The sequence below is a fragment of the Elgaria multicarinata genome, chromosome 2, assembly GCF_023053635.1.
Source record: "Elgaria multicarinata webbii isolate HBS135686 ecotype San Diego chromosome 2, rElgMul1.1.pri, whole genome shotgun sequence".
NCBI classification, from domain to species: Eukaryota; Metazoa; Chordata; class Lepidosauria; order Squamata; family Anguidae; genus Elgaria; species Elgaria multicarinata.
Genome location: NC_086172.1, coordinates 44,509,137 through 44,521,926, shown reverse-complemented (window position 1 = coordinate 44,521,926; position 12,790 = coordinate 44,509,137). Strand labels below are relative to the sequence as shown.

General features: G+C 41.6%; 1 protein-coding gene across 2 annotated transcripts in view; it reads left to right on the top strand.

Annotated features, from left to right (window-relative positions):
• The window catches only part of CERS6 (ceramide synthase 6), a 123,829-nt gene that overhangs the window by 18,093 nt on the left and 92,946 nt on the right, over positions 1-12,790 (top strand). For both annotated transcript variants that reach the window (XM_063116425.1, XM_063116426.1), the window contains exon 2: positions 6,996-7,101. In XM_063116425.1, coding sequence (XP_062972495.1) covers positions 6,996-7,101 — 106 coding nt within the window. The remainder of the gene's footprint in view (positions 1-6,995; positions 7,102-12,790) is intronic.

Below are 12,790 nucleotides of genomic sequence, written 5' to 3'. Positions count from 1 at the left end.
TGTTTGGCTTAATTTTTTACTTTTGTATCTGGCTTGGGGGGAATCCTTCAGTTCATCTGGTGACCTACAGTACTTTATCTAAATTATTTCTCGATAACTGCCACAGTTTTTTTTATTCAGATTAGTCCAGAATATTATCAGTTACAAATCCCTAACAGAAGTCTGCCCTTTAGAGAGCAGAATGTAGGCGATGTGCGGAAATCTGCTGTGAAACTGTTGGAAAAGAACAGTGTGTCTTTTTCAAAATACCAATAGAAATGCCATTTCATATGGAAAAAGAGTCTCGATTATACCCTCTGTTCTTCCACTACTTTGCTCTTCAGGAAATCATATTGCATCTTAAGAAATTAAAGAAGACTTTGATATTAGCAGACAGACTTTGTAATATGCACAAATCAGTTGTTTCTTTCCATGGTAGTTGGCATTAACGATAAGCTCTTTATGGTCATTGCCTACTGGCAAAGTTAATTTACAGCAAGGGGTGGGGAACCTGTTCCAGGTGATGTTGGATTACAACTCTCAGCATCTCTGACCATTGGTCATGCTGGCTGTGGCTGATGGTAGTTGGAGTTCCAACATCTGGAAGATTACAGGTCCCCCACCCCTGACTTTCAGAGTCAGCTGATATGGAGGGTCATGAAATACACATTTTCTTCCACAGATGTTGCATGTTATGGGCTCCTGCGATTGCAAATGAGGGAATGTTCTTTTCTCAGTTGAGGGAAATGGGGAGGATCATGGGGTATGTTCGTAATCTCCTGGTCAAGATGAAATAGTGGTACCGTATTTCTTCGATTGTAAGACGCCATCGATTGTAAGACGCACACTAATTTCAGTACCACCAACCAAAAAAACCCCTAAGACACACGTGCGATTCTAAGACGCACTCCATTTTTAGAGATGTTTATATGGGGGGGGGGAGTGCGTCTTAGAATCGAAGAAATAGGATATGTCTGAAAAGATGGTAGACCCAAGCCAACTCTCTCAATCACATTCAGCACCAATTGTACCTTGCAAGGTTACGTTTCTGCACTACTGAAGCAGTTTTCCTCGTACTAATATAGCTGGGCTGCATTTTATGGAAAGATAACTGCCTAGATGAAAAGACACTTGCATTGCCCTTGGAATTAGGGCAGCAGATATGGTCTCCTCCATGTAGTACAATCTCTCATAAAGTGTAGCGAGTAAATGAGCATGAGAAATAGACTAATGAGTCAAATGGAAAAAAGGTCTTAGACTTCGTCTTTTCAGTTCCTTGAAAACTTCTGAAGGTTACAGTGCAGAAGGGTCATATATCTTAACTCTTAAGTGGACATATTTTAATTGATAATTGAGAAGCCTTTAGACTGCTCCCTGCTATCAGCATCAGTTACCAAAAAACATTAGCGAGCAGAGCTGAGATTTGTTATCACCTCGGAGCAATCTGAAATAATTTATTTGTTTGTTTAATAATTAGCAATATTTGAATAAATTAAGAACATAAGTACTATGCTGGATCAGACCAAGGATCCATCTAGTCCAGCAGTCGTTCACACAGTGGCCAACTAACTGTTGACCAGGGACCAACAAAGCAGGACACGGTGCAACAGCACCCTCCCACCCATGTTTCCCAGCAACTGGTACACACAAGCTTACTGCCTTGAATACTGGAAATAGTATTTGAATATATCCTGAAGTGAGGGCTCGGGACGCAGCCACCTTTTGGAGAATTGTCTCCACTGGTTGGCAGAGTAAATCAGGCAGAATGGACTTTCAAATTCCTGTTAAGACCTGGGAACTATACTTTAGTGAACTGTATGCAGAAAGACAAACTGGACTCTCACTGTCACAAACTGAACTGGCGAATGTCCCCGACTGGCCTCCTGTTTCTATTTCTAAAATTAACAGCCTTATTTCTAAACTTAAACAAGGTAAAGCACTCGGGAATGACAGTATTCTTCCTGAGATGCTTAAGGCCAATATGGAGTGGTGGGCCCCTGTTCTAGCAGTCTTATTTACTTGTATCAATCGGACAGCATGTATACCAGAGGACCGGGGCCTTGCTACAATTATTCCGATATATAAAAAAGGGAAAAGAGAGGACCCCGCTAATTATAGGTCAATTAGTCTGCTGAGCATTGTGAGTAAGTTGTATGCTAGTCACCTCCTTGAGAAACTTTTAAGCTGGAAAATTTTCTGGAAGATGAGCAGCCAGGCGACCTGGGCGTTCCACAGCGGATCAAGGACTTGTACTACAACATCTGGCTGAGAAATACTTCTCTGCTTCCGGAGGGGCACTTTACACAGCCTACATCGACTTTAAGTCTGCTTTCGATCTAATCCCGAGAGACAGGTTGTGGCAAAGGCTTGAGGATACCAACATTGATAGGCGATTGTTGTTTCTTATTCGTAGCCTCTATGATAAAACGTGGGTGCAGGTGAGATGCGACCCTGTAGGCCATCTGACCAGAGTGATCCCAACTCACATTGGTGTTAGACAGGGCTGTGTTCTTGCCCCCACCTTGTTTAACATTTATATCAACTCTTTGGTCAAGGGGCTCTTTGAGATAAACTCTCACCCTCCCAAGTTGGCACATAGATCATTGTCTATTTTACTATATGCAGATGACGCGGTACTTCTCTCTTTGACATGCATTGGCTTGAGGCGGTTATTAAGAGCTTTAAGCATCTATTGTAAAACTGAAAAGTTGGTAATTAATTACACTAGATCTAAAGTCTTGGTTTTTTCCAGAAAGTGGATTAAACATCATTGGCAGATAAATGGGCATTCAATTGAACAGGTTAAAACTTATAAATATTTGGGAGTAATCTTTCAATCGTCTGGCTCATGGAGGAGTCAAATCTCTAATGCCATTGCAAATGCACAGAGGAGTGGTAAATCATTAATTTCTTTTTTTTATGCCAAAGGAGGACAGTACATACCATCAGCCTTACAAGTGTTTTCTGCCAAGGTGTTAACACAATTGCTTTATGGTGCACAATTCTGTACTTACAGCAATTTTACTGCTATGGAATCCACCCAAACAAAATTTCTGAGAAATATTCTTTGTCTTCCAAGCTGTGTGCCCAACGTACTTCTACGTCTAGAGACAGGTCAAATCTCGGTTGAATCCCATGCCTGGAGGTACAAGTTAAACTTCTGGCTAGAAATGACATTCTCTCCTCAAGGCTTGGCCCCTTTGACTGTGACTGATGCATTTCCGTCCAAATGGAAAAGGGCTGTGGACGAAAAATTGTGTACTTTGGGTTTCTCGCGAAATGCCATTTTGACATTAGGCCTTTCAAAAGCCAAGGAGGATGTATACCAGTGTATCAGTGACACTGAGTTACAAGATCATATAAGAGCAGCAACCCCATATCCTGAATTTAGAGATAGGGGGCAGGCTCTCCTTCCTGCAACATATTTAACTTCTTTAACTATTCCAAAATACAGGAAAGCGTTCATGCAGGCTAAATTTAATGTGCTTCCCTCTGCATTTTTGGAGGGTAAATATAATAATATTCCATATTCTAAGCGCCTATGCCCCTGTAAAGCTGACATGATAGAAACTGTGGATCATGTATCACTGTACTGCTCCTTTTATTGTGATTTTCGGCATACTTTCATCACTCTTATTTTACAAGGAATATCTGGGAGATCTGATGTGTTCTATATAGACTATCTTTTGGCTGATCAGAACTCTCAGATAACCTCCAAGGTGGCTAAATTTTGTGCTACTGCAATTGCTTGTCGGCGTGGGATGATATCATCTGATTGTGATAATGTTTTAATCTCTTAAAATATGCGGCACACCTACTAATGAATTGTTATCACATATTGTTTTATTCATAGTCCCATTTTATTCCGTCGGTTTGGGAATATTATATGTGCTCATATTGTTGTGTTGTTTTGCTGGTCTTGTGACCGTAAATAAAATTAATTCATTCAAATCCTGAAGTGGTTTTAAAAAGAATACAAAAAATACATAATGCTATCATATTAGAGGCTTGTTCAAAGATAGCTCATGGCTAGGGAAAATCAAAATAAACAGATTTTCAGCAAACACCTAAAACATGGCAGCATTGAGGCCTGACGTATTTCAGAAGAGAGATTATTCCATAGGGTGGGTGCCACCACAGAGAAAGCTTATCTCCAGGTTGCCCCAGATGGAAATCCGTGGGATGCGACATGGCCCACAAGGCCTCCCTTGGAGATTGTAGTCGCCTGGGAGATTGGTATAGGGGAAGACAGTCCTTGAGGTAACCTAGAGGATTAACCAACCCACAGTTAACCTAACTACTAATTGTACATAAACTTCATGTTATTTAACCCATGATTAACCTATAATGCTCAGGTTTGGACATCAACAAGTTCTGCTCAGCCTGCACAGGGGCGACGTGAGACAATTTTCTGGTAAATTAATTCAGGATTTGCTACCACTATGTGTGAACCGAGTCACACACTCCAGTTCGCATGATTAAACAACCCATGATTTGTTAACTATGATTTGTTGTTTGGGAGTGCTCAGGAGCAATCAAGTATGATGGCTCCCAACTGCTCACCCACTTCTGGTGTGTTAAACAACCAAGTATGCTACATCCCTGGGTTATCTCTGTGAAATCCAAACTCAGAACTCTGTGTTGGTGAAGGAGAAACAACCCAGAGATATAACCCATGCTTTAGAACATCGAAAGCGTGAGTGGGTGAGTTCACTTGCACTCCCAAACAACCCTTGGTTAGTTAACTGTGTGCGAACCGGATCTTGTCTCTGTCTCTCAGTCATGCTGGGAGGGAAACCTTGGAGACTAAACTGCATTGATGCAACTACATAGCCAATGTGACAAAAAGAGTTTACTTCCATTATGCCTGCCAGAACAGCAAATGAGTTTTGAAGTGTTAAAGAGTTTGCTATATTTGTTGGTCTTGGCGGTTACATCTCTGGTGGTTATCTTAGAGGTCCTGCAGCCCAAATATATGCTGTATTACCAGGCTGGCTGGGAATGATGGGAGTTGCTCTCCAATACATCTGAAGGGCACTAGCTTGGGGGAGGCTGCATTAGCAGATCTTTCCCAAAATTCTCTTTGGGAAAGAACTGTGTTCCTATAGGTATCCATCGCACTAGGAATTAGGGATGCCGGTGGGATTTTCTTGGCATGATTCTCTGCTGATACTCAGGGACTTCTCTGGCTCTATGAGTCCTGGGGCCTCTACGATGGGTTACTGTGTACACAGAAACATGGGCCTAATGTGAGAAGGATTTGCTGCTTGACTTGAGGATTCCTGCCCTGCTGCCATCTCTCTTCTCTCTCCCACCCTCTTATCATTGCTGTGTCAGGTATACGTAGGTATTACAGCCTATGATTAAGCTCCCATCCTAGCTGATACATACAGAGTGTCTCTTCCTTAAATTACTTACACCAGCTCAACCCCCCTTATCTCACCCACTCCCAGGTCCTAGCTGTGTATGCACATTTGTTAACAGGTCCTACTGGAATATTTTGTTGTTAGTAGTAGTAGTAATATCCTGCCTTTTCCTCAATACTGGGACTCAAGGCGGCTTTGCGAAATTAAAACGTATACTATTAAAACATAATGCAATGGTTTGACTTGTTGGCTGCGACTCATTAATTCCATAGTAGAATGTTGCTCAGCAGTAGACTTTTTTCTGGACCTCCGTTCCTTCTGCGCAAAGGATTGCCAGCTTTTCGTTCCTTTTTTTTTCCCCTGGCGGGGCTCCCTTGCCTTTAACACTGAAGCGCCAAAGTGAAGCTCGGCTTTTTCTCAGCCGCTGCTGATCGCAGAGCTCTTGACGGCCCTGCTGGAGCCTTGCTTGGCAACCCTGTAGGCGATTCTGCAGTTGAAGACAACCGAGCAAAGACCAAGGTCACTTCCCCTAATCTAGCTATTCCACTGTATGAATTGAATGTAGTTTATTTGGGGCATCGTCCTTGCTATCCAGTTTGAATCCGTCTGTGTTTTGCTTCTGTCAGCTGAGAGGGTGCAACATTAAACACACACCGAGGGCTCTGACATAGAGAAAACCCAGTCAGCCAAGAGACTGCTGATGGGGGAGATAAACGTCCACAGCAGCACAGGAATGCCCTGACACAATGTTGCTTACATCTGTAGTGGGTGACGTGGATACTGCTATTGTCTGCTAAAGCAGAAATCATTTTCTTTTTGTGCTTTCGACAAAGCTGGTGAGATAAACTTTTGTGACTCTCTCTTTCCCACTCTATCCACCCACAGGCCTCTGTTTTCTTGTCTCTCTAAGTGCTGCTTGTGTTGGACGTCCTCTGTAAATGAGCTTAAATACTTGTTTGGTTTTATCTTTTTCTGTCTTTAAGCCCATCGTTTGTCTGAATTCCTTTCTGTTCATTAGAGAAATCAAATAATTCTAATCGCAAACATTGCTGTTTAAATTACAACTGTGCAGCAGCAGAGACTATTGTTCCCAGTTTTTTTAAAAATGTCTTGACATATTCAGCTAGAAGCATTACTTTGGAGTAATTTAAGGCTTCAGAAGTGGACAATCAGCATCTGTAACTTATTATTATTATTATTATTATTATTCATAACTGGTTTCTATGAAGTTCTCATCTTCTATATTCATTCATTCAGCACATTTCTATACAGCCCAATAGCGAAAGGTCTTTGGGCAGTTCACAGCATGGTAAAAGCATGTTCGTTTTACTCTACCCTGTGCCTGTTTGGTGCATTCTCTTCCCCTTCTTATTGTTTTATTATGATTTTATTAGAATGTAAGCCTATGCGGCAGGGTTTTGCTATTCTATTGTTTTACTCTGTACAGCACCATGTACACTGATGGTGCTATATAAAATAATAATAATAATAATAATAATAATATGTAACTATATCCTCTTTATCCTCAACACTAGGGCTTATTTCAGGCATAATGGGAAATCATGCTTTCCCACTATATGAATGAGTTGCACTGAAGTTTTCTGACAATTTGCAGCTAATGGTTTGTTTTCTGTCTCTTTACTTTTGTAGGTTTATAGCCAAGCCATGTGCCTTAGGCCTAAAAGTCCAGGCCAATGGACCACAAAAAGCTCAGCCTAATGCTATTCTTGAAAAGGTCTTCACTGCAATTACAAAGGTACTGTATTTGCCTTTTTAAAAAAATTACTTTGGAAAGATAAAGAGAGATTCTCATCAAATATGGAATGCAATTCAAGGTCGAGGCTGCCCTCAACAAAGTGTCATCTGGGTGAACCTTTCCCCCTCACCGACAAAGCAGTATTACTTCGCAGCAGTGGGTGGCAGTAGTGGAAGCTGCCATTTAAATTTCACACAAAACCTTGGAGTGATGCTGCATTGGTATATCTGTAAAGGTACGATCCAATGCATGTTTAGACAGAAAAAAATCCTACAACTCCTAGCATTCCCCAGCTAACATATAGGACCTTTTTCTGTCTAAACATGCATAGGATCGTACCCTTAAAAAATGTAAGTAGTGGCTCTAAACCCAGCCCTCAGCTCCCACTGGAGTGCTGGGGAAAACCACATTGCTTAAAGGTTGAAGGGGCCCAGGACAGGCAAGAGTTATGGGTCCTCTCATGGCTCTGGCAGCTGCCTGAGAATGCTGCATGCCATCGGGCCCAGGCTGGGATAATTCCATTTTACTCGATGACGACTTAGAAAGCAAACGGTTCAACTTTTGTCAATATAAGAATCAGATTTTAAGACATATTTTCATGTTTATAAAAAATGTGCTCTGAAGCTGCTATAATACTGAGATGACGTATCCATGACATTTCAGAGGAAGAACCGAATTGGTTCCTAGCAGTTCCAGGCGAATGACTTCGATTGCACTAGACTTTATCCTCCCGCAAAAGCACTTCTGTCCCTAGTCCCAACTCCTGTTGCTGGAGTGTAAACAGTGGCTCATTGTAATATTTATTTATTTATTTATTTATTTATTACATTTTTATACCGCTCAATAGCCGAAGCTCTCTGGGCAGTTCACAAAAATTAAACCATCATAAAACAACCAACAGGTTAAAAACACAAATACAAAATACAGTATAAAAAGCACAACCAGGATAAAACCACGCAGCAAAATTGATATAAGGTTAAAATACAGAGTTAAAACAGTATAATTTAAATTTAAGTTAAAATTAAGTGTTAAAATACTGAGTGAATAAAAAGGTCTTCTAATAGCAATTCCAACCCCATGCTTGGAGTCTGGGTTGCACACCATATTGAAATTTGTGAGACTGTTACCATCAAATTTGGGGGAATGAGGTGTTCATATGCCACATACGTTATGTTCCATTGAAGGGAACCACACGGAGGGAAGCGGTTCTGGGGAACTGAAACCTGAGGCAGTAGCAGCCATTTTGTAAACACATGTCATAAGAGTTGCAGTGTTTTAAGTGTAGCCTGTTTGTACACTTTATAGTTCTGTGGCATTATTTCGTAAAGGCAACAACAAACATTACTGGTTGCTGGAAGAGCAGATAAAGTAGATAGAAGGCTGTGGTTGAAAATAACATGGCACAATAAGGGTGATAACACTCAACCACAAAAGTACTTAGAAATGTAAAATAGACGCAGTATATTAGAGATATGCGTGATATATGCAACATATATACAGTTTGTAATCAATCTACAGAACAAATTCTCATAGCTGGTACATATTCTTAAATCCCTTTAAAACAAATCCACCAGTGCAAAACCTCCACAATAACAATTAGTAAAGAAAAACAGAAACAGAAAAAATGTCCAATGTTACCAGCACTGAAGTTCACAGTAGCATTTTACGTTTTTACAAAACCGCCGAAGAGCAATTTTTAAAAAATAAATAGTTCAGAAGTATATCACTCATGCACGATGACATTCATAAGGTGTCTATCAAACATTCGTAATGAAGCATCTAATAAATAGGGCATCTATTAAACATTCATGATAAGACATCCAATAATTTCATAAGGCGTCTAATAAATAATTTCATAATACGGCGTCTAATCGGTACATGTCGTGTTTCGAAAAATCTTCGTCAGTTGGAGGCAACTTGTTCACAAAGGGAGCCGTGGCTGTATATTTAGGGTGGAACCCTCCAACATTGTCACCATATAATTTTCACGTTTCAGGAACAAATGAGAATTTGTTCTGTAGATTGATTACAAACTGTATATGTGTTGTATATATCACTCATATCTCTAATATATTGCGTCTATTTTACATTTCTAAGTACTTTTGTGGTTGAGTGTTATCACCCTTATTGTGCCTTGCTGGAAGAGCAGGCCCAGCCCTCCCATGCCCATGCTGAGGTCGCTTGTCTTGCATGGCGAATTGGGAGCAATGGCAGACTGGTCCCCCTTTGTTTGCTGCAACCTACCACTACTTAACATGCCACTGCCAGGCACTTTCACCAGTTGGCTTCTCCCTCCCCACTGCTTTTGCCTTCCCTATTTGTTTATATGCCATTGCCGTGGGGCGGCCTCTCTGCCTGCCCGCCCACTGCGGCCTACAGCCCTTAAGAAAGCCAGGTTCCTTCTGGGCCTGGCTATGGAGTGGCCACTGGCAGGCTTTGCCTTCAGTTGCTATGCATCTCAGCTGCAGCAAGAGATGGTGATGGGCTACAGCAGCTGCTGGAAGCTGGCTGGCTGTGCTTCAGTCAGCTGGCTCAGCTGGGCTACAGCCGGCACAGCCATCTGCCACCACTGCTCCACTCTTGCTGAAAGTGAGAGAGTAAGCAGTAGACCCCCAAGCCTGCACCTTCTCCCTTATTTTCCCATCAGAGACGTGCATAGAACTTGGTGCCACCAGTTGATAGGGCTGTCTGTGTGCAGAACACCCATTTGTCTTCCTGTTCCCCCTCCCCAGCTCTCAGTTGAGGTTCCAGTTTGAAGGGGAGAAAATGGCCTTCTCAAGATGGAGAGATTGCTTTAATGTGAAGTTTGGTCACAGGATGTTGCCCAATGCCATCTTTTGGCCTGCTTGTATCCACTCCCACCAAAACTGAGGAGACCCCATGGGTTCCTTATAGTGCAATCCTAGGAATATCTATTTGGAGTTATGTTCAGTAGCTCTTTCCCTCAGGTAAATGTGTATAGGATTGCAATCTTAACACAGCAAAGAAGATAGGCTAATTAATTGCATTATTATTATATTATTATTATTATTAGTAGTAGTAGTAGTATCCCACCTTTTGCCCAATGCTGGGCCTCAAGGCAGCTTTACAAAATTAAAACATATACAAATAAAAACTTTAAGTAAAAATATACAAATATATATTAAAAATATGTTTAAAATATAATTAATTAAATAAGTTTCAATATTAAAACATTTCAACATTTAAAATACATCTTTAAATGTAGATGGATGTCCACATTATTCAGTAAAGGCCTGCTGAAATAAGAAAGTTTTAGCCTGCCTCCGAAAACACATCAAGGAGGGAACCAGTCTAGCTTCCCTGGGAAGGGAGTTCCAGAGCACTGGAACAGCCACCAAGAAAGCCCTCTCCTGCATTCCCACCAGGCGTGCCTGTGATGTTGATGGGACTGAGAGAAGGGCTTCTCCTGAAGATCTCGAAACACAGGCAGGCTTGTAAGGGAGAATATGGTTTTTCAGATAACCTATCCTATCTTTCCTTCCATAATACATTTAATAATATACCATAGTGGCAAGTAAACTCTGGCTTTTGGAAACTATTTGCATAGAGTATATGCATTTGATTTTCTCTTCCAGTTCTGCTTCCTATCTCACAGATGTAAATCAAGTCAAGTTTCTTTTAGCATAGGGAGGTGAATAGCCTTTGAAGCAGCCTGTTGCTCTTGTGAGAAGCTTACCCACTTAAAACTATACTGCTCTTAACCTTTGCCTTGTGTGTAGGTAGGATTTATGCCAAGCCAAGCTATTAAGTGCACATGATACACGATGGAATTGTATATGCTGTCTAAATGAGAGCCTGAGATAGGGCAAGTTTTCCAAAACTAATAAATTGGCAAGCTGATATGGAGTGTCATGAAAGGGCTGCACATTATTAATTACTATATATATTTATTGTATTTTTAGTCCGAGGGAGAGGCACATGTGGGGTTTTCTGCCTGAGGTGCCAAAATAACTTGGTCAGCCTAGGACATTATGCACCTCAACTTGGTGGTGGTGGTGTTTCACCTCAGGCAGCAAAATGTCTTGGGCTGCTTCTGTAGAATAAAAACTGAAATTAAAACTAGCTAAGAACGCAATCCTATCCAGATGCCTGTCAACCTCCTAACTCGAAGGTCGGCAGGCATCCTATGCAGAATAGGATTAATGTGGAGGTGATCTTCACCTCCCACTTCCCTTGCTCTGCATTTTTGCTAGAGGGGCATTTCCCCCTCTGTCTGAGGAGGGCTCTGCGAAGGGAGAGGGAAGGAGGCTGCTGGGGATAGCTCGCATCCCGGGTTCCCCAGTCCCCTCACCGCCCATAGAACCACCCTTTCCCCCTCCTCTCTGAGGTTGCTTTTGTGACCTTGGTGAGGCAAATGGTATGGTTCTCTCCACACTGGCTGCGAGGGGGAGGAGGCGGGGGTTGGCAGTGTGGGACCTTCAGTCCGAGGTCAAAGCGCTGCCTCTGACCTCGGATCCAGGAATCCAAATTATCCTATGCCACCCCCAGCCCCAGATGCAGTCAAGGGACCATAGCATTGCTCTCTAAAGCTTTCAAGAAAACTGGCGTGTTTAAAAGAAATGTCACAGAGAAGTGGAGAAAGTAAAAAAGGATTTGAGTTGTACTCCATTATAAGTGAAAAGTGAGAGAGGCATTTTGTGAATTCTTTCCATTTTAACAATGCAGCCGAAGGGGGGTGGGGGAATGAAGATTTGATTAGTATATTTGAAGCACTGTGCAGCCAGAAGAAATGTCAGGTGCACGTTCATTACAAAGAATGGGGCCAGATGTGATTCTAGCTTTGGTAAAACTGTTAGCATGAACTTGTTTATTTGGGTATCTGTGCAAATCACTTATTTAAAGATTCACATTATGGCATGGTTCAGAGATAGCGTGGAACCATCATTTCCCCTCGCCATAGTTTACTGTTAGAAGAATTGAGCTGTGGTGAGCTTTGAGCACCCACCTTCTGCCTTTTTCCTCCTCCATGTGTGAGGGGAAGAGATTGACAGCTTCGGCTTGGAGTTTTGAGTAAACTGCACTTTGCTTTTATGTCAGAATTTGGAGGAACTGTGTATTCATTCTATCTATACTTCAAGCAAACCCAGATTGTCTTATCCACTGTGCACTGCATAAAATATATTTCTGCAGCCTTTGTACATCTTTCTTCATCTGATTGCTATAAAGTGCTTGATAGTAATCTTGTGTGGAACTCTCTGTTGAAATGTAAATGCATAAAGGGTCTTTACATGCTTGGAGAGAGAAAAAAATAACTGGGTTCTCAAACTTTCTATGGCAAGAGTCAAAAGGTCATGGTTGGCTGTGCCCTCCAAATGGAGCTCAGTTCTAATACAAAATAAAATCCTACAAATACTTAGATTCTGTTCTTTGAAGTGTGAAAGTCATTACGAAAAGCAAATGTCAGTCTAAACTGACTATTCTTGAGAGTCTAGTGAATGCTAGCCAGGCAACTAGAAATTCTTACACACGTGAAACTGTAGAAGTGTGGGGCCCTTCCCTCAGCCTCTCATTTGGGACATTTATTTCGAATTCAGTTGGTGCAATGAGGCTTGCATTAGATGGAATGTGCCCCAAGGTACATTGTTGTTGATAACTGTGGGTTCTGTCCAATGTTAGTCCTACTTAGAGTAGACCCATTGAAATGAATGGGGCTGTTAGGCTACCATTG